Source organism: Zingiber officinale, chromosome 10A, assembly GCF_018446385.1.
Source record: "Zingiber officinale cultivar Zhangliang chromosome 10A, Zo_v1.1, whole genome shotgun sequence".
In the NCBI taxonomy this organism is placed as follows: Eukaryota; Viridiplantae; Streptophyta; class Magnoliopsida; order Zingiberales; family Zingiberaceae; genus Zingiber; species Zingiber officinale.
Genome location: NC_056004.1, coordinates 25,962,145 through 25,984,832, shown reverse-complemented (window position 1 = coordinate 25,984,832; position 22,688 = coordinate 25,962,145). Strand labels below are relative to the sequence as shown.

The window sequence follows — 22,688 nt, the reverse complement described above, 5'->3', positions numbered from 1 at the left end:
ACTTATCAACAAATAGTTATTTTCATAAATAACTTTTTGCATTAAAATTTCCATCAATTTGATTGAGAATCCATGTTTCTTGATTTAGATCTGCTTGCCTCCATCCTTGCAAAGAAACCCTAAAGTGGTGTCCTCCAGGTGCTCGTATTAATTAAGGCTCATAGGGATCATTAGTCCCAACATTGAGAATACAAATTTAACTATAACATCAGTAGATAACCTGGTGAAAAAAAAAACTATTGGGATGCAAAATTAATAAACAAAATTAAAATGAAGTATTTTCATACTATTCAGATTCCATTTGCTGATTATTTTTAGCTACATGATGGATAACATACTAGCGTATTGAATTCAAAAAGAAATACAAAGACAATTGCGGATAGATTATAAGAGACAAAACGATGAATGATCGCTAATATACCACTTGACTCGCTTGTGAATCTGCATGAGATTCATTTGCCAATGAAGAGGCGACCAAACAGACTGGAGAATCAAAGAACCATGAAGCATACCTTATTTGTAATACATCGTCCTTCTTACAATAATACATTTTTGGTGAAAATTCCTGTGAACAAATGCTGCAGATGCCAGTCTAGAAAAAACTCAATATTCCTGGTGAACGAGTTCGGCAGCAGTTTAATCTTGAAAGAATTACTACTCAGACCGTGCACTTCTCAGCGGATGCAGAGCTTGCATATCATGAATGGTCATGTTTCATCAACAATATATGCATAAATACTAGAGATACAACCCTTCAAATACCAAATTAAGACATGTATGCATAGGAGGTTGGAGAAATATAGTAGCAGAAGTGATAATACTTATTTTAAGCATCAGCTTGTGAATTACCTTTTCAAGAAGAGAGCTAAGAACATTTGTGCACCAGAAGCAAACAATGATCCACCGCGTCTGACTGGTCAACTCTTGCAAACACACAACGAAAAAATCAAAAATATCGGAATGAAATATGGTCAACATCAATAATGCTTCCAACTGTCCAATCTTAAGAAGCAGCAGTTACAATTTCAAGACAAATGTTGTGCATATATATCAAAGGGGATTAACCAGTGGGATGGAGGTTAAATACATCACACCTTGAGGCACATTATAGTTGATGCTGCAAAAAAATGCCTTGACATAATGGTTGTTTTGGCAGCTAAAGGAGACACTACCCTTTGTCAAGTGCCTGCTAAACAAGATTTCAATGGCTGTCTCGCACTAAAAAGATCGCACTGTCCTAGAATTACTGTGTTGTTTTTGTGTCCTTTAGCCAAATCAGGTAGAAAGACATACGTGACCTAGTGATGACTTGCAATCATTCTCTATCCAAATAGGGTAGAAAGACCCAGATCACCTTGTTGTAGCTCCTTCCGCTGCTCTGCAAGTGGATCTGGGCTCTTCATTATTCTTCTTTGACGTCTGAAAATTAAAATGAAGCTCATGGATAGGTCACATATTGAAGAAAGTAGGGAAGCAGTTGTTTGGTTTATTTTTGCTGAACAACTTTACACACCGATCTTGAGCATGTTGAGCAGGAAAAGTAGGCATAAATTCTTTTGACTTTGGTAAAGGAACCTCCTGGAACCAGGGATGATTTAGAGCAGATTCTGCAGTTATTCGCTGCATTTACAAGTAGACAAGTTAATATTGCAAAATGAATAGTAATAACATTCAGTATTAGAATTGCCATGATGTCATGTTTTTTAGGGATATACCTTATCAGGGTTGTATGTCAAAAGTCTGTTTAATAAATCAAAACCAGCTTCAGAGAGGGTTGGACCACCAATAAAAGATGTGGGAGGAAACTTTTCACGCAGTTTATTATACCTGAAAAAAGAAATAATTTGGTGAATTAACTAAAATAATAAAGAACATTTCACCTAATTGAGAGCCACCAAAGCAAGCCATCAAACTTAGGCATAATCAACCATAGCTCTAGGCCTTGGGAAGAATGGTGTCAAAATGACCTAAACAAAGGCACAGATTTTCAAGATTCATGCAATAGTGAAACAAATACAGGATTAGAGACTCAATACTTACGGTTGCTTGACAAAGTTTACTTTAACACCAGGTAATTTAGCAAATCCAGGCCATATGCTTTCAGTAGGGGTACCAAGTGTCCTGAACATCTGTAATAAAGACTATATTAAAGGAGATAAACATAAAGTTAACTGTAGAAGATTGTTTTGAAGATAAACCTTGTCAAGTTGATCGCGCTCAGATTTCCCACAGAATAGTGGCTCCTTTGATAGAAGCTCTGCCATTATGCACCCTAAAGACCACATGTCAATTGCAGTAGAATATTCTTTAGCTCCCAGTAGAAGTTCAGGCGCCCTATCACAACAAACGGTTAAGGGCATCAGGATTCAGAAATACACTGATTAAAAGCAATGGTGTTGTCTGATTACACAGACAGAGAATAATATCACACACACACACACACACACACACACACACACAAACACACACAAAAAAAAAAATGAACCAGATGATCAAGGTATAAACAAGAGCAGAGTATAAAGATCAAGTGCAACATACCTGTACCATAATGTAACGACCAAGGGAGTGTACGGTTTCAATGGACTTCCATACTGGCGAGACAAACCAAAGTCGCATATCTTTAACTCTCCACGATTGTTCAAAAGAATATTTGATGTCTTCAAATCCCTGAAGGATAACTCATACATTAAATGACAAATAGAAAGAAATATTCTTCATCATTTGTCCCAACTATTTTGGGCTTAGCTACATGGATTTTATCTCCATCCTCCCATTGAACTTTATGCAAAGAGTATATCACTAGTAATTGAGAGGAATATATCTACAACATTATAAAGGTAGAAATTAGAATACCTATGTAGCACCCAGTTGTCATGAAGATACTTGACACCTGAAAACAGCTGCAACATCAAGCATTTTACCTCACTCTGACTAAAGGGTTGTTTCATAGTTTCCATCAATGCTTTCAAATCATGTTCCATATACTCCATAACCATAAAAATCTTGTCAACACTGTTACCTACTACAACTTCCTTAACGTCCACAATTGAAGGATGATGAAAAGACAACAAAATGTTTATCTCCCGAAGCGAGGTAAGAGGAAAACCCTCCTTTTCCTTTGCCATTTTAACTTTTTTTAATGCCACAATCTCCCCCGTCTTTTTATCCTTTGCTCTATAGACAACCCCATAGGTACCTTCATCTATTTTATTCAGTTTCTCAAACTCATCAACACTTCTACAACCTTGCAGCATGTTTATAGATCTTTTTGGTGGTTGTGCTGGTTCTGGTGTCTTGGACCTACCATCTTCTTCCTCGGAGTTGGTATCAGAAAGCTGATCACTTGTACTAGACTCAACACCATCAATGTTCAGATGATTGTTCCTATCCAACTCAGCATCTATATCATCATATTCATCCTCTCTTGAATAAGATTTAGAAAATTCCACTCTAGAATTTTCTGAAATGATAACCTCACCTGGCTCAGGACTATCCACTTTCATATGCAAATGCTGCCCTGATGAACCAGAAGATAATGGGGTACTCTTTTTCATTTTGGGCACCATGACCGTGTTCAAACTTTCATCCCCGTCATTGACAGCACTATTCCCGTCTGCCCATCTGGAGATCGAAATACTCCAAGCAGGAGCAGGTTCATCTTCAAAATCATCCAACAACTTTGCCTCCTGATTATTACTTGCTAAGAGTGCTGGAGGTGAATCAACAGAGATATCTGCATCTGAAGGTGACGCATGACTACCAGATGGTTGAACTGAATCAATACAATGCTGTGGAATGAAGCCCAGGGGCCGTGGAGGCGGTGGAGGCAGTGTATGATTCTCAATCTTGGAGCTCTTACTGCTGGAATTGGCAACAGTTACTCGCTTACCATCATTCCTATCCCAAATGATAGGAGAGAATTTTCTCTTCCTGCTATCCATGGATGAGTTCCCATTCTCATGAATATTAATTTCATTCTCCCTTATCTTTGAAATAGGTGCTTCAATATCATCTGATCCGCTGCCACTGGACAACTCCCCAGTCTCGCGATCCACGTCTTTACCAGAGAGGTGGTTTATTTTCTGACTACTCTTGCTTCCCCCACTGAAGTTGCTCGAAAGAGGAGGGCGATAGGAATCATTAATCACTTCCCTACTCTTGAGGTTTCTTTGCGCAACTCCAATCTTATCACGCAAATCACGGTACGGGTGATCCCGGTCCTTATCGAGACCACCGTCACGTAGTCGATCGCGGTAATAATCCTTCCTCCCAGAGGGCTTCACATCCGCGTCGCGATCCCTGAACTCGTGATCACGGTACCTACTATGTCGACCAGCTGCCATAAGCAAGGAGCCAAGAAAACCCTAAAAAACCGGGTGTGGGCGGCGAAACCCTAGATCCAGAAAAGCGGCGAAAGCAAAGAGAAACCTTCCTAAATGCAGAAACAGAAACCTCTAATAGATCTCACAAACTCAAGATGTAACTAGACTCCGCTCAATACTCGGCAAGCTAGCAAACGACCAGAAAATTCAATGAATCTAAAGGCCCACAAGCGCCGACTGAGAAGGAACCGGGCACCAGAAGTAGTAGATAGGAGGGAGCGCCGGGGAAACAGACCTGAGCGGGTGAAGCTAGGATTCCCAGGGTCGATGCTGCGGGCGATGATGCCAAGTGATAGAGCAGAAAGCTTGAGGCGATGCGCTTCGCAGAAGTCGCAAGGGAAGGTTGAGGCGGTGCTTTGTTTTTTTTATTGCCGAAGAGGCACACTAGTTTGCTTAGCGAATCGGATCTGGTTTCCAACTTGGCCATGAATATTTTACGGCTGTATACCTTCGAAAATCCGATAAGACGTGACGAGTTAGTTAAGAGCATCCACATTGGGACGTGGATGCTAAGGACTCCTTTGTGGACTATGAATTTTTTATTCCGTAATTTATGGACTAAAAATCAACTATTTTATAAATTAATTTATTTTAATAAATTTTATCATGTAAATAGATGAGGTTCATCTTAATTTATCAATCACAAATAATGAATCATCCTCTGGTCCATAATTTACGTATCAGAGGATTCCATCTACTTTTGGTGTTATAGAGAATCTTCAATTTTTAAAAATTATTAAAATAATTTATTTTTTGAATATTTATAAGAAAAACAAATGAAATTGTTGCACAACGCTTACCTAAATTAATCGTTACACAATGGTTAATTTATTAGCTGCTTTTCACAATAAAATTTTAATTTTTTATTTAAAAGAATCTATAAATACATAATCAATACTTTATTTTTTATTCATTCAGTAATTTTCTTCACTCTCTACTTCTTCTTTCTTCCTTTTATTCTCTATTTATATTTGAGATGGATAAAAATTTTAATACTTCTTTTATAAATCTATTAAATTTTTTAAATAAAAAAAATATATATTTTCTCAAAATACTCGCATTCCTCCAAATATACAATATCCTCATTTTTTTCTCTCACACACTGTAACACTCATAAATTTCCCTTCCTCCAAAACGAACAAAAAGAAATAGAAGAAGAGAAAAGAAATAAAAAATATTCATGAATGACCCGAGCTAAAATTTGAACCCAAAATGAAGATTGATTTAAGTAGTCATTAGGTGGTGGTAAAGCATCACATGAACAATGTAAAATAATTCATTATATGTAGATTATGTGTGAAGAGATGTTTCAACTTCCACTTAGTATAAAAGGGGATGGATGAGATCAAAACCTAATTTTCATTTTCCTCTTCTCCTCTAGCCGAAATTTCTCCTTCCTCCTTTCAAGTTTCGGCCAAGAACCCTAGGGCTCCAAGTCTTAAGGCTTTTCAAAGGGAGAATCTAAGGGGAGGGTCTCTCCCAAGGAGGTAGTTCGCGCGAGGAAGGGTGGCTTGGAGAATTAAAGCGTGCAAGGGAGAGGATTGTCTTCCCTACACCTTATAATAGTAAGATCTAGCGAAAAGATGTAAGTATCTCTCACCTGATAGATACTATGATATGTAAGACACCCTCTAAGTTGGGATTAAGAGCATGTTTAGATCATCTTGATTTTCTTCCCATTGAGTTTTGAGACTAAGAAGTATAATCAAGTGTCTAAAGTGTTTCCCTATAAGTGTAGGGGAACTAAGCGCACATAAGGTATTTGTTTAAATGATAAGCAAGTGCAAGTACAAGAAATTAATAATTAAAAGAAAGTATTTTACTTTTGAAAGGCATGTACTGGACACAAGGTCCATGGGTGGGCTTCTAGATCGCCCCTAGGCTCCTATATCGCCTAGTAGTACCTTAATGGGTTCGAGATTAGCTACCTCGGACCTTATTAAAGATGCGCGCAAAGTGGTACAATGTCGGGTCCAAAGCAAGTTGTTTATTATTTTCACTAGTTATGTAATATAAAGATTTCAAAATTCATTGGTTGTCTTAGTGGAAGCTTCCTAAGTTCGAGAACTTGAGTTAAAAGGGTAGCATTGATGAACTCTATAATATGCCAAGATTTCTGTTTTCTTTATATTACTAGCATGATTTGAGTTGATGTTTTGCATAATCAATCTATTTAAAAATGCATGTCGTGTATCTAATTCTGATTTATGCGTTTTAGCATGGATTACGGTCAAGTGTAAGTTTTGTGCTTTCCGCAATCAGTTTTTAAAAGAAAACATGTTCTCTTTAAATGCATCGTTTTGTGAGTAGATGGTACTTACTAAGCATTCGCTTATAGATTTATATTTCCTTATACCACAGATAAAGGTAAAGGAAAGCTCGAGTAGGAGGAGGCAGCAGGAGCAGTGTTTTGTGTGTGCGTGCGACGGAACAGTGGAAGAAGATCTTGGAATTGGCTATGTTAAACCTTGGTGCTAATGTATTTCTTTATTTTTGCTCCACCTGAAACACTAGTAATGGTTATTATGATGAATTTACAGTTTGGTAGTAATTGGTGTATCAAAGACTCCTCCTCAAGTAATGGGATAGAAGGGTAAGCCAAGGATGAGTACTCAGGGGAGAACAACCTCTCTTATGGAGCAAGGGGGTGACCTCCGCACGACCCGTGTCACGGGCGTGCGGACTCACACGGTCCCCTACCCCTGCTCTCAGCTAAGGCGACACGGTCGTGTGGATTCACACGGTCGTGCACTTCTTCTTCTCGGTCCAAGGTGACACGGCCGTGTGGATTCACACGGCCGTGCACCCCTTCCTCTCTGTCAAGGTGACACCACCGTGTGGATTCACACGGCCGTGCACCTCTTCTTCTAGGCCCAAGGTGGCACGTCCATGTGGATTCACACGGTCGTGCACCCCTTCCTCTCTGTCAAGGTGACACGGTCGTGTGGATTCACACGGTCGTGCACTTCTTCCCCTCGGCCAAGGGGGCACGGCCGTATGGATTCACACGGCCATGCACTTCTCTTTCTCAGCCAAGGGGACGCGACCGTGTGGATTTACACGGCAGTGCAGCTTTGCTTGGCTCCAAGTAATGTCCTATCAGTCAAACAAATGAAAGTAGACCTACAGGCTGAACCGTACATAATGAGTAAGAATGCCAAAAAAAAAATTTAGATATACAGAAAGGGTAACGTCTGTCCAATTGTCCTGTAAGTTAAGGTTATTAGAAGGGCGGACGTTACAGTTTGGTATAAGAGCAAGTTCTATCCTTCCGTCACACACCTCAAGCATTGATTCTGCAGCTTCCAAGTAAGAAAGTACCGTTTTCATAACTTTTATGCATCTAGTTCCGTTATGATTAGTAAGAAATGCTTGTTAAGATTTAGCATGCTTATATATGAAAGTAGTGATGATAGTAAGTAGGAATGAGGATGGGCTGATGTATGTCCCACTAGTTTGGTTTATGATATGTAGTATAGCTAGAGGACAACAAGCTAGATCGTCGAGAGTTAATGAACCTCAACCAGTGGATAATGAGTCTGCACCCCAGCCCAACTTTCTAGAAGTAGTAGCTCAGCTGCAAAGACAATTGGCGAAGCAGCAGCAGGTTATTCCCACCCTGACTGCTAATCAGCAAGCTTCTCCGGTAGTCCCACCGGAAGCCAATATGGTGGCACCTATTACAACCGAAGTCCCATCAGTAACTCCTGTAGCCCCAGCAAAGGTAGTGAGGCAAGAAGCGTACCACATCCAATGAAAGAAACTGAAACCAAAGAATTTCTCTGGCACCAATGAACCATGGGATGCTCAGGCATGATTCAAAACCCTGGAGAGTGTAATGGAGCTACTGGAGTGGCCGGAGGTAGAAAAGATAAAGTGTGCCTCCTTCTGCCTTATTGGTGATGCAAGAATGTGGTGGGAACGGGTCAAGGCAAAACAAAAAGTGGATCAAATGACCTGGTCTGACTTTGAGACCGAGTTCTTCGAAGAGTTCTTCCATATGCGAGTCACGAATAAACATTATGACGAGTTCACGGAATTTCGACAAGGAAATTTATCAATGGACGAAGCCGTGAAGAAATTCAATAGGCTGGCTCGTCTATGCCCTGAACTGGTCAGCACAGAACGAGAAAGGGTAAGGCTAATGCTCAAGATGTTGAGGCCAGAGATAGCTCTGAATGTAGCTGACGGAATAAATAGACCGCAGACCGCAGAAGAGCTGATTAGTAGTGCCCTGATCACGGAGTATTACCTGAACAACATCAAGCAGCAGAAGCCCATACAGATTGAGAATAGGTATACCCCCGGAGGTCCTACGCGGATAATTATTAACGACACTACCCTCGAGAGAGATAATGACATCTACGCACTAGCTACGTGCTGTGTCAGTCAAAATTTCAGGCAGAGAACTGTATAGTGACTTGATAATGCTGAACATGTCTGATTATGATGTTATTTTTGGGATGGACTTTCTGAGCAAGTATGGTGCTTCCATCGAGTGCCGTAAGCGAAGAGTCCTATTCCAACCCGAGGCAGAGTCTAAGTTTGAGTTCATCAGAGGATCAAAGAAGAGAACCCAGAAATTCTTATCGGCCATAAAAGCTTAGAAAATGTTAGCCGATGGATGTGCCGGGTTTCTAGCTCATGTGGTTAATACTCAGCAAGAAAGAGACTAAAAGCTAGAGGAAGTTAGAGTCATATGTGACTACCCGGAAGTGTTTTCGGATGAGTTGTCAGGCTTAGCTCCGGATAGGGAAATTGAATTTGAGATTGAACTCCTCCATGGTACCCATCCAATCTCAAAGGCACCCTACCGTATGGCTTCGGCAGAATTGAAAGAACTTCAGGGATAACTACAGGAGCTACTTGATAAGGGTTTTATTCACCCTAGTCACTCACTATGGGGAGTTCCGGTGTTGTTCGTAAAGAAGAAAGACGGGTCCATCCGAATGTGTGTGGACTACCGAGCGCTGAATAAAGTAACAATCAAGAATAGGTATCCCCTGCCCAGAATTGATGATCTATTTGATCAGTTAAAGGGAGCCACAGTCTTTTCCAAGATAGATTTACGGTCCGGATATCATCAAGTGAAAGTGAAAGCGGATGATGTACCGGAGACGACATTCCGAACGAGGTATGGGCACTTTGAGTTTGTAGTTATGCCTTTTGGAATGATGAATGCTCCTGCTACGTTTATGGATCTGATGAACAGAGTATTCAAAGCATATTTGGACAAGTTCCTAATCATCTTCATAGACGATATCCTTATATACTCCAGAACTCAGGAAGAACATGCTGAACATCTGAGGACAGTATTACAAATTCTTTAGCAGAGCCAGCTGTACGCCAAGTTTTCCAAGTGCGAGTTCTAGCTCAATCAAGTGTCCTTCCTAGGTCACATTATTTCCAAGGATGAGGTTATGGTAGACCCGACAAAAATAGAAGCTGTGAGTAACTGGAATAGACCCAAGAATGCCAGTGAAATCAGGAGTTTCCTTGGGTTAGCAGGCTACTACAGGAAATTCGTAGAGAACTTCTCAAGGATCGCTTCTCCATTGACGATACTTACCAGAAAGAACAGAAAATTTGAGTGGACAGAGGATTGTGAGAAGAGTTTCACTGAACTGAAAAAGAGACTGACCAGTGCTCCAATCCTGACTCTTCCAGAGACTAACGAAGGCTTCGATATTTACAACAATACTTCTAAATTGGGACTCGGAGCTATACTGATGCAGAATGGCAAAGTCATTGCCTATGCCTTAAGACAACTCAAGGATTATGAGAAAAACTATCCTACTCATTGTTGGATCGTGAAAATCGATAGAGGGGGGGTGAATATTGATTTTAAACTTTATCGAGAAATTACGCAGCAGAAAATGTATAAGCGAAAAGTAAAGAGCAATGGTAACACAGTTCGATTTACTTGGTTCGGAACTTGTGTCGACTCCTACTCCAAGGCCCGCACACAAGAGTATTTTCGATGGGCAATTCACTAGCAATTCGAAGGTTTGATTACAATTTAAGTACAAGAATGCTAATGGCAAAAATAAAACAATACCGACAAAGAAAGAAACTAGAAGAACAGCGCGTTGTCGGAGCTTTGCAGCGTCACAGGAGCACAAGAGATAAGATTGTGAGTTCTTGTTCTAACTCCAGCCTTGGCCCTCCTTATATAGGAGGTTCAGGGCGCCCGCAGTCCTTCGGGGCGCCCTGAAGTGATGTAGCCTAGCCAACCAGCGAACTCCACATGGCACAGTGACGTTAGGGATAAAACTTTGCCTCCGGGCGCCCGGGTACCTTCTGGGCGCCTGGACCTTGATTTCCAGCAACTTCTTTCCTGCAAGAAAATGTTAGTCCGAGACACTTATATCTCCTACAAAATAGATTATTAGCACAGTTCATAGTGTAACAGAAAGAGTATTAATTAAATTCCGTCTCTCCGAGATCAGAATCTAGTCAAGATCTCGACTTAGAGTTCCAAAATGGTTCTAAGTCGGATCGGCACCTAAGTTCCCTTCCCGGGAACGCATCCTCACAGTCACTCCCCTCCAGTAACTTACCTTTACTTACCTGTCAGATGTCAGGTCAGTCTTTCGACCCGTCTGAATTTCGTGCCAACTATCCAGTCAGCTCGTCGACCTAGCTGGACTTCGTGTCAAACGTCCAGTAAGCCCGTCGACCCGTTTGGACTTCGTGCCAGATATCCGGTCGGCCCGTCGACCTAGCTGGGCTTCGTGCTAGACATCAGGTCAGCCCATCGACCTGTCTGGACTTCTCCTGCACACTCGGTCAGAGTGTTAGATAACAACGAAACTAACTTAACCTATTTTGTCATTCATCAAAACCTGAGTTAGACCGTTAGTGTTAACCGCACCAACACTCAAGACTTTGAGTTAGTATCAGTAGTCTTCACTCTCAAAGTCTTGAGGCATTACTTATATGGAGCTCAGTGCAAGATTTATACAGATCACCAGAGTCTGAAGTATTTCTTCACTCAGAAAGACCTGAACATGAGACAGCGGAGATGGTTTGAGCTAGTCAAAGACTATGACTGTAAAATCCTCTACCATCCAGGGAAAGCAAACAAAGTGGCAAATGCACTAAGTAGGAAATCTTGTGCAATGTTATTGTCTATATCTGCTATGTTTCATCCTCTACAGAAAGAAATAGTAAATTTTGGGCTTGAAATTGTTACCGGATAGCTCTCCACTTTGACACTAGTGTCAACCCTGCTTGACGATATACAAAAAGGGCAAGATGAAGATCCGAATATTCAGAAGATCAAGCAGGGAATACAGGAAGGAGAAAATGGGAAGTTCCAAGTATCAGACTGTGGGATACTATATTATGGTGATCGCCTCTATGTCCCTAACCACGAAGAACTACGACAGAAAATTCTAGATGAAGCCCATGGAACACACTACGCTATGCATCTTAGTTCCACCAAGATGTACCAAGACTTAAAGGAACGCTTCTGGTGGTCTGGAATGAAAAGAGATACTGCAAGATATGTCAGTACCTGCCTGACATGCCAACGGGTTAAAGTAGAACATCAGAGATCGGGCAGAATTCTGCAGCTTATCCAGATTCCAGAGTGGAAGTGGGAGGATATATCTATGGACTTCATAGTAGGACTACCCAGAACCACAAATGGTTATGATGCTATTTGGGCAATAGTGGACAGATTGACCAAGTCTACTCATTTTCTAGCTATCAGAGTATCCTACTCTATTGAGCAGTTAGCACAATTGTATGTGAAAGAGGTTATCAGATTGCATGGAGTTCCCAAGATCATAATTTCGGATAGAGATGGTCGCGTTACTTCACACTTCTAGGAGTGTGTTCAAAGAGCTCTTGGCACTAAGCTGTGGTTTAGCACCGCATTTCATCCTAAACTAATGGGCAAACAGAACGAGTAAATCAAGTTCTAGAGGATATACTACGGGCTTGTGCCTTAGATTTCAAAGGGAGCTGGTGCTAATACCTATGCTTAGCAGAATTCGCATACAATAATAGCTATCAAGCTACTATCAGAATGACACCCTACGAGACTCTATATGGGAGGAGATGTAGATCTCCTATCTGTTGGTATGAATGTGGTGAAAAGAAAGAAATGGGACTCCAAACAGATCTTATCGTGGACACCACCAAAGTCATTCAGAACATTCGCCAGAGAATAGAAACTGCTTAGAGCCGGTAGAAGAGCTATGCGGATGTGCACCGTAGACCACTGGAATTTGAGGTTGGGGATTTAGTGTTCCTCAAAGTGGCTCCTATGAAAGGAGTGATGCGGTTTGGAAAGAAGAGAAAGTTGAGTCCACATTATGCGGGGCCATACCTGATCACCAGAAGGGTTGGCAAAGTAGCTTATGAGCTGGAACCACATCAAGAAATGTCAGCCATCCATAATGTATTCCATGTCTCAATGCTGAAGAAGCATGTTCCCGATACAAATCAAGTGATTGAGGACCTCAGTTATGAAAGTCGACCTATTCAGATAATAAATTAAGGAGTTAAGAAGTTGAGGAAGAAAGAGATATCGTTAGTAAAAGTGTTGTGGCAAAGTCAACAGTATGAAGAAGCAACATGGGAATACGAGGATGATATGAAACAGAATTATCCACAACTGTTCTGAGTTTGAGGATGAACTTTTTATAAGGTATGGGGATTGTAACATCCATAAATTTCATTTCCTCCAAAATGAATAAAAAGAAATAGAAGAAGAGAAAAGAAATAAAAATATATTCATGAATGGCATGGGCTAGGATTTGAACCCGAGACCTCTTAGTTAAGATTGGTTTAAGTAGCTATTAGGTGGTGGTAAAGTATCACATGAGCAATGTGAAACAATTCATTATCTATAGATTATGTGTGAAAAAATGTTTCAACTTCCACTTAGTATAAAAGGGGATGGATGAGATCAAAACCTAATTTTCATTTTCCTCTTCTCCTCTAGCCGAAATTTCTCCTTCCTCCTTTTAAGTTTCGGCCAAGAACCCTAGGGCTCCAAGTATTAAGGCTTTTCAAGGGGAGAATCTAAGGGGAGGGTCTCTCCCAAGGAGGTAGTTCGCGCGAGGAAGGGTGACTTGGAGAATTAAAGCGTGCAAGGGAGAGGATTGTCTTCCCTACACCTTATAATAGTAAGATCTAGCGAAAAAATGTAAGTATCTCTCACCTACAGTATGAGTAGCTTCGATAATATATGTTACGACATGTTAAGGAAGATGCATGATATGATATGCTTATTTCGTGTTAAAGGAGATAGAAATTATGATATGTAAGATGCCCTCTAAGTTGGGATTAAGAGCATGTTTAGATCATCTTGATTTTCTTCCCATTGAGTTTTGGGACTAAGAAGTATAATCAAGTGCCTAAAGTGCTTCCCTATAAGTGTGGGGGAACTAAGCGCACATAAGGTATTTGTTTAAATGACAAGCAAATGCAAGTACAAGAAATCAATAGTTAAAAGAAAGTATTTTACTTTTGAAAGGCATGTACTGGACACAAGGTCCATGGGTGGGCTCCTAGATCACCCCTAGGCTCCTAGACCGCCTAGTAGTACCTTAATGGGTTCGAGATTAGGTACCTCGGACCTTATTAAGTATGCACGTAAAGTGATACAATGTCGGGCCCAAAGCAAGTTGTTTATTATTTTCACTAGTTATGTAATATAAAGATTTCAAAATTCATTGGTTGTCTTAGTGGAAGCTTCCTAAGTTCGAGAACTTGAGTTAAAAGGGTAGCATTGATGAACTCTATAACATGCCAAGATTCTTGTTTTCTTTATATTATTAGCATGATTTGAGTTGATGTTTTGCATGATCAATCTATTTAAAAATGCATGCCATGTATCTAATTCTGATTTATGTGTTTTAGCATGGATTACGGTCAAGTGTAAGTTTTGTACTTTCCGCAATCAGTTTTTAAAAGAAAACATGTTCTCTTTAAATGCATCGTTTTGTGAGTAGATGGTACTACTAAGCATTCGCTTATAGATTTGCATTTCCTTATACCACAGATAAAGGTAAAGGAAAGCTCGAGTAGGAGGAGGCAACAGGAGCAGTGTTTTGTGTGTGCGTGCGATGGAACAGTGGAAGAAGATATTGGAATTAGCTATGTTAAACCTTGGTGCTAATGTATTTCTTTATTTCCGCTCCACCTGAAACACTAGTAATGGTTATTATGATGAATTTACAGTTTGGTAGTAATTGGTGTGTCAAAGACTCCTCCTCAAGTAATGAGATAGAAGGGTAAGCCAAGGATGAGTACTCAGGGGAGAACAACCTCTCTTATGGAGCAAGGGGTGACCTCTGCACGACCCGTGTCACGGTCGTGCGGACTCACACGGTCCCCTACCCCCTGCTCTCGGCCAAGGTGACACGGTCGTGTGGATTCACACGGTCGTGCACTTCTTCTTCTCAGCCCAAGGTGACACGACCGTGTGGATTCACACGGTCGTGCACCCCTTCCTCTCTGTCAAGGTGACACGCCCGTGTGGATTCACACGGCCGTGCACCTCTTCTTCTAGGCCCAAGGTGACACGACCATATGGATTCACACGGTCGTGCACCCCTTCCTCTCTGTCAAGGTGACACGACCGTGTGGATTCACACGGCCGTGCACTTCTTCCCCCTCGGCCAAGGGGACACGGTCGTGTACCTCTCTTTCTCGGCCAAGGGGACACGACCGTGTGGATTTACACGGTCGTGCAGCTTTGCTTGGCTCCAAGTAATGTCCTATCAGTCGAACAAATGAAAGTAGACCTACATGGTGAACCATACATAATGAGTAAGAATGCTAAAAAAAATTAGATATACAGAAAGGGTAACGTCTGTCCAATTGTCCTGTAAGTTAAGGTTATTAGAAGGACGGGCGTTACACACACAATACCCTTCAAATTTCAAAATATTTTATATGCTCCATAATATTCTCCAAATTTTCCAAATTCTCAAAGATCTCAAATTATTTTTTATGAATCCAAGTGACGTCACTCCAGCTCCATCAATGGTATATATCCACTCCAAGATGGGTCAATGACAGTTAATTTTAGATACCTTCTCTACCTTACGTATTTTCTCAGTCTCAATCATCAATAACGCTTTCGAATAAATTAAGAAAAGCTACTACTAATGTATCTATCAGTGACAAAGAATTTCTAATGTCATCATTTGTTCCAGCAACTCAGTGGTCACCACACTTATCACAAGAAGAGCATGAAGTTGAACTGAAAAAAGATTATTCGAAAAGAAGATTTTAGTTTCTCGATAAAGACGTGGTCCTTGCAAAGTTAAGGGCAACTATCAGCACCGATGCAGTCATTGGTAATGACCAGAAGGATCAAACTTTTTAAAAATGTATAGCTGATTACTACAACAAGCATCAACCCACTGGAATTTTGACGAGAAGCTATTAGCGGCTAAAATCACATTACTATAAGTTTGTGCTGATGGTAAATGCATTTTCTACAAACTTATAATAATTTTTATATGCATCATCAAAGTGGTTGGAATAACGAGCATGTGTTGTAGAATACACTAAACATGTGGAAAGCCAACAATAATAATAAGGATTTAAAGTATATGCATGTGTGGAGGGTTCTCAGAGAGTATGAGAAATATGATCCATATGCTCCACAATTAGTTGCTCATTACTCTAGTAAGAAGACAAGGACATCTAAATCAAGTGAAACACTTCAACATCAAATTCAAATACGAGTGTTGATGTGCATGACTTTAAAATCCGTAATCGTCCAATAGGGCAAAAGACAACGAAGAGAAATAGCAAATTCAAAGTTAGAGAGGGGGATATAATGGAATAAAGCATCGATAAAGAACGGTAAGATATTAAAAATATTAAATGTAAAAAATGACTTGCGGGAAGTTGAGATCTTTTATAAGGATTATGAAATTTTTATGAAGGAAACTAATGAGATGACGCCGAGATAACTTCGTAAATATAAGAAAATGGTTGAAAAAAATTAAAAAGAGACGTGGTTAGTATAGATGTGCTTAAATTTATTTTTATATATTATTATAATTTATGTTTTTTATAATAATTTTTATGTACCATAATATTTATATAATTTTTTTAATTATTAATGTTATTCTACGTTATTAATTTATGAATTTAAATTTTATAAAAATTTAATTATATATCAAATAAATACGAAAGAGATTATATATATATATCACGTCAAAAAGTAAAGAATATCTTTTTTTACTATAAAAATACTGTATATATATATAATGAATAAGTGTAAAATCCATAAAGAAATTATTGAGAGATGTTTTTATAATAAAACAAGAGATTCTATACTTTTTTTGTCGTGATATAGATATGATAATGAAGGAGCTCTTCAAAAGTATCCATCACTATGCCCAATGTGTGCAATAAAGGAAAGAGAGGTTAGTGTATAATAAAAACAAAATATAATAAAATAATCTTGTTGTAATTTGAAATAAATTTGTCTCTATGTATGATTTAGCTAGCTTGAATTTATATCATGAAACAGCTTTGCTCCATGTCCCAAAATCAAATTGCAGTAGTATTATACCTTAGGATATGACTTAACGTATGTATCAGATATTGAACATTATAATAAGCGTTTGTTCTAGCCTCAAACCAGCAACTATATATCTCAAAATCACATTTTTTTACCAGCTTTGAGATGAATTGTGGCTTTCATTTCAATTTCTTGTACTACGGAGCAAAAGGGTAATATTATTCACCTTAAATGGCCCAGTATCACCACAGGAATATTTTGTCCTACATCAATAACCCTTATACGAGGAAAATCACACTCAACGAAGTTTTTTTTTTTCTATAATTCAATTTCATGTATAAAAAAAATTAAAAAATGATAATCTCAGTTAGTCTCATTGATTATATCTAGAGTGATCGGCTTGATCTCATGGAAGTTTCGTACCAATCACCAGGATAAATCGGAAAGCCACTACAAGAAAATCTTCATCCAACAACACTCAAACGACAACGGTTTTATACCAAATCATTATTTTTTTTACCTTTTAACAACAGTTTTAACAAAAACTGTTATCTTTTAGCAATTTTTTTTTGCCTACGACAACAATTTTTAAAAACCATTGTTTATTTATGTTTTTTTTGGGCTACGACAACGATTTTTAAAGGCTACGACAACGGTTTTTGAAAATCGTTGTCTATGTGCGTTTTTTTGGGGTTACGACAACGATTTTTAAAAACCGTTGTCTATTAAGTGTTGTTGAATACCATTATTTTTTCCCTCGTCGTTTTTTTCCCTTTGCCATTTTTTGCCATCGAGTTTTTCTTTCCCTCTCCCCGAAATTTTTTGCCGCCGCGTCTCCCTTCTCCTTTGCCTTCTCAAACCCTAAGCATTTCCATCCACGATCTCTTCACATTTTTCTTTCTTTATCTCTTCACGCTGTCGAACCCCTCTATGCCAGCGATCCCCCTCTTTGTGAACTCCTCTCCGCCTAACCGCTCATTTGAACTCCTTTCCTCATAACCCTTTTAAGTTGAATCCTTCTTTCGCTGAACATCTCCGCCGAACCACCCACCTTCATTCCCTCTTCATAGCAGGTTGACCCAGTGCTCTTCGTTTCCTCTTCGTAACAGTCTGACTAGGAGAGGGAATAAGCAGCCCCTTCTACAGCCATGCTCACCTTCTCAGATCCAAGCAAGCATCCCCTTCTCTTAACTTATCAAATCATTGGAAGCCATGGAAGAATAGGATGCTAATCTATGGTTTTGGTATTGCAAATGCAAGTGGATGTGTCTATCCTGCAACTTCTATGTAACCATTTTTCCGTGAGAAAATCTTATAGAGGTTAAAATTTTATACCTTTTGATTGTCATGTTGATTCAAGATGTTCATAACTACTGTGGTAAAAGGGCATATGAAGATGTTGATGAAACTCAAGATGATGAGGTGTACATTGGATTAAGTTTCTATATAAAGTGCATTTGTTTTTTTTCTCAATAAGAATCTTGGCCAGTTAAGAGTATAAGCATGGTTGTTTGAGATAAATTTCTGTATCTCCTACACAAGGGAACCAACGACGCAAATGTAACAAAAAGGGACTTGTTCTTAAATAGATTATTTAATATCAAAATACAGGAAGGAGAGACTGCAAGCCAGTTACACGCGAGGATCAAGGGCATCCTCAACGGACTCCACACGATCGACCACCAGATGGAGATCCGAGATCTAATAAGGTATGTCCTAAATATATTTCCTCGAAATATACTATGGGCATCCATCATGGATACCTACAAAATTTCAAAAAAAATTTATATATAATAATCTTTATAATATGCTTTGTTAAATCTTGTTTGAAAAATATGAAATGTTTCAAAACTAACTTTCTTCTCTTTGAAAATATTTTTCAAAATTATTGTAAAGTTTCAAAATTTGAAACCATCACTTTGCAATTCTTTTAAGTAGTTGGTTTTTCAAAACCTTATTTTCTTTCAAAATTACTTGATATATTTGTTTGAGGTTTACTTTGAAAAAGTTCAGTCAAATATTTTGAAAAATATTTTTAGAATGTTTTGAAAATATTACTTAGACATTTCTCTCTAAACTTTTTTTTGAAAGTCTTACTTAGAAAACTTTGAATTTTTGAAAATCATTTTGAAAAACAGTGTTACCATATTTTGAAAAGTTATTACTTTTAAAATATTCAAAAATTTTACTTGCAAAATTTCTCAAAATATTTATTCCTCTCTCAAATGAACTTAAACTTCTGTCTTGTTTCAAAGTTATTTAAAGTAATTACTATTCTAAATCCCTTATATTGCCATAATTTTTTGAAACTTGCTTGAAGATATCAACTTGCAATATTTTCTTACTTATTTTTTATGCATTATGTCTTTATTTTTTTTATGTATGCCAAACGGGGAGGATAGTGGGTTAAGTTAAAAAATTAAACTCACTTTAAACATTTTATGCTTTATTGCTTTATTGTATTTTTTTCTAACTTTAACTCAGGTTGTCATTACATTAAAAAGGGGGAGATTGTTGGTGTAGGTTACACTAATAGTCCGATTTTGATGTATGACAAATAGGTTAAAGTTAGATGGGTTATTTGTCTAACGCTTCTACCAAGTGTGCAGGAGTTGACTGGTTTGAAGGACCTGACACTAGACTGAAATCTAGTTAGGTCTGCGGGACCCGATAGCTGGTGGGAAATTCAGCTAGGTCCGCGGGGCCCGATATCTAGCGCGAAGTTTGGTTGGGTCTACGGGACCTGACAACCAGCCGAAGTCCATTTGGATTTGCAGACCTGACAACTGGCAGAAAAACTTGGTGGGTTAAAGGCAAGTCGAGTGATTACAACTGATAAGTAAAGGTAAACAATTGGAGAGATCCAGTGAGGACGTGTTCCCCGTTGAGAGAACTGTAGGTATCGGTCTAGCTTAGGTCAATTTGGAAAACCTAAGCTGAGACATTGACTAGATCCTGATCTTAGGGAGATAGGATCTAATTAATACTCATAATCTATTATGTTGTGCTAACTCTGTTTTGTAGAGTAAAATATATTTTTTGATTACCTGGACTAACCTTTTCTTACAGGTGTAAAGGCTGAAGAAAATGAGTTTGGGCGCTCGGAAGGAGTCCGGACGCCTGGGGTCCGGGCACCCAGACTAGGCTCGCCTGGGCAGGGCGGTAGGCGCCCAGGATGCTCGAGCGCCCGAACTCGGTCCAGGGGTCCGGACCTGAAAATTGATCTACAAACTTATGTGGAGTGCGTCGATTGGCTGAGCCATGTGGTCCAAGCGCTCGGAGGGGTTCCAGGCGCTCAGAATGGACCTATTTAAAGGCCTTTGACTTGGAGCTTCAAAATAACGACTACTGCAACTTTCTCTTCTGCTTGATGCTCCGAAAAAGCTCCTATAACGTTGTGAAGCTCCTCCAACAATCGACAATCAAGATTCTTTTCTTTTCACTGTTAGTAACACTCTTTTATAGTTCTTATACTTGCAATTTATAACCATTTCAAACTATTAGTGGATTGCCTAATAAAAGCACTCGATGAGTGCGGGTCTTAGAGTAGAAGTCGTCGAAGGCTCTGAACCAAGTAAAAACTTGGTCGTGTTAGCATTGTTTCTTATTCTTCCATTGCATATCTGTTTTAAATTGAATTTTCAACGATCGCTATTCACCCCCCCTCCCTCCTCTAGCGTTCTTTTCGAACCTACAAGTAGGTTAGAGAAGCTCTACCTATACATGTCTAGGAAGATATGACTTCAACTTGATGCATTTGACTTAATGGAACTAACTGAAGCTACCCCTTACTAATCCTAATTGGTTAGACCGGAGTTTTATATTAATTTTAGTGGATAACGCTATTTGAAAAATTCTGAATGCGTGGTTACTCTAATGATGTCCAGGTGACTTACCACAGCTTAGAAGTTTATTCAAAGAATATCTGTTTGTTGAATCCAAAGCTAAATTTGAATCTAACACAAAGTTAAACCAAACCCTGAAATTCAACTTAACTCATCTCACAAAATTATAGGATTCCCTTTTTGAAAATATAAATTGGATGAGATGACTAAGGATTAAAATTAAAATTAAATCAAATTCAAATTCAAATTCAAAAATTAAATTAAAATTAAAATAAATCTCAAATTAAATTAAAATCAAATTTAAATTCAAATTAATTAAAATATAAACAAAAAAATTGTGCCACTGAAGGTGCCTCCAAAACAGTTGAAGGTGCCTCGGGTGATGGGAAAAATCTTGCCCTAACTGACTGAAGGCGCCTTCAGTTGGTTGAAGGTGTCCTCTATAGCACATGGAAGACACCTTCCATCAGGCAGAAGACGCCTTCAATCATACTTTTTCCAGCGAATAGAGCCTTACTCTGTTCGCGAGTTTGGTCACGGCAAGGCACCTTCCCACAGTTGATCTCCACTATTTCTCCTTTCTTCTCCTTCTAAACCTCGAAAATACCTCCTTGGTACACCCTAACTTAACTATCTAGTTAGTTTTGGCTATCTATATATTGTTATATGAATGCTTTGCATATATAAATTATTTTAGTAAACGACGACATGTTAACCCTAGCCCTAGTAGTACCCCATCTACTGATGTCGATTTCCCACTGAGCGACTTAGGTTAGTTTTTCTACAGCATACATATGTTGTATTAAAGTCTAGGTTTCTGAGTAGGACCTTTTTTACCCAATACTATGCTTCTATTATAGAGATTATTGCTTATTATTAGTTGGATAAATTAGTTTACTGTAGTCATCCAGTGATCTTAGACTTATGTGCCCAATTTTATAACAATCTAGTTAAGATTGATGACCTGACTTATTCCACTAGTGTTGGTGGGAAGGAATTTCACTTCTCCCCCACTCTATTGTATGATAGCTTAGGACTTATAAGGTCAGCCTGCCCATTTTTGTGCTACCCTAATAGGGATTTGTCATTTGGCGAACTCTACTCCCATGTTATATTGGATACTATCCACATATATTTATTAGGGAAGGAGAGGCTATCTACAGTGACTAACTTTAGGTTACTCTCCCTTATGGTACAGGACTATGTCCTGTATCGAGTTTTGACCATTTGTATTTTGCCAATTACATCTCGCGATGTTGCAATAATGCGACCCTCCCATTTCTTCTTCTTATATTCCTTCTTCCTCTATCAATGCCTTGACATTGACATTGCATTACACATATTCCAGAATGTCATTCATGTATCTAGTCTCATCACTAGATGTCAAGTTCATATGCCCTATTGTCACATTTTGACATATATATTTTCGACCATAGGAATAGATATGCCCCATGGTATGTCCACATCCCTTAGTGCATATAATGAGATTGGTTAGCATCACTTGCATTAGTGTATATAGATGTCACTGCTCAGGGGAGACTAGCTTGGAGAGTGGGACTACAGCCAAACGCTCTAGGCGAGGCCGAGGACAATTTTCCACCCATCATTCCAGTCGAGGGGGAGGAGTTACCGACATTTACTTTTGAGGAGCTCTCTGGACCTTCTCCAACTCAACCCTCGGCTTTGACCCAACCCTCGACTTCACTATCCATCGAGGATTGACTTACTCAATCTGAGGAGTCTTCTGCTCAGATCTAGTAGTCAGTCTCGGATGAATTCAGCATTATTCGAGAAGAGATGACCACCGGATTCTCATCTCTCTAGGAGGAGATGACCATCGGCTTTCAATGGATTCTTCTAGTTTTGCGAGTGCTTAAACAACCCCCACCTCTTCCAGCTGATGATGACCAGACCTGACTTTATTTTGTTACCTTATTATACAGTGCATATTTGTATGAC

The 22,688-nt window shown here is 39.1% G+C and overlaps 1 protein-coding gene across 8 annotated transcripts; it reads right to left on the bottom strand.

The window, feature by feature from the left end:
• Positions 1 to 256: 256 nt before the first annotated feature.
• LOC122026208 (cyclin-dependent kinase G-2-like) lies at positions 257 to 4,736 on the bottom strand. 8 transcript variants are annotated; one of them, XR_006124057.1, is made up of 9 exons: positions 2,854 to 4,735; positions 2,539 to 2,667; positions 2,199 to 2,334; positions 2,041 to 2,129; positions 1,716 to 1,827; positions 1,514 to 1,620; positions 850 to 1,419; positions 513 to 689; positions 257 to 441 (listed from the first exon to the last, which is right to left on the bottom strand). XR_006124057.1 is itself a non-coding variant. In XM_042584859.1 (7 exons), the coding sequence occupies exons 1-7, from the start codon at positions 4,341 to 4,343 to the stop codon at positions 1,323 to 1,325; spliced, it is 2,160 nt and encodes a 719-aa protein (XP_042440793.1). In that variant the 5' UTR covers positions 4,344 to 4,735; the 3' UTR covers positions 485 to 1,322. The 8 variants fall into 8 exon arrangements, 1 of the variants encoding a protein (XP_042440793.1); XR_006124060.1 differs by lacking the exon at positions 257 to 441 and having other exon boundaries at positions 485 to 689; positions 850 to 1,189; positions 1,294 to 1,419; XR_006124059.1 differs by lacking the exon at positions 257 to 441 and having other exon boundaries at positions 485 to 689; positions 850 to 1,186; positions 1,294 to 1,419.
• Positions 4,737 to 22,688: the final 17,952 nt, after the last annotated feature.

What these genes read in the sequence shown, in the direction of transcription:
- LOC122026208 (XM_042584859.1), bottom strand. Translation starts at nt 4,343, where the DNA reads ATGGCAGCTGGTCGACATAGTAGGTACCGTGATCACGAGTTCAGGGAT. An exon ending in TGACATACAACCCTGATAAG is followed by an intron (nt 1,621 to 1,715) that starts GTATATCCCTAA and finishes TTGTAAATGCAG; the next exon opens with CGAATAACTGCAGAATCTGC. An exon ending in GCTCAACATGCTCAAGATCG is followed by an intron (nt 1,420 to 1,513) that starts GTGTGTAAAGTT and finishes TTTAATTTTCAG; the next exon opens with ACGTCAAAGAAGAATAATGA.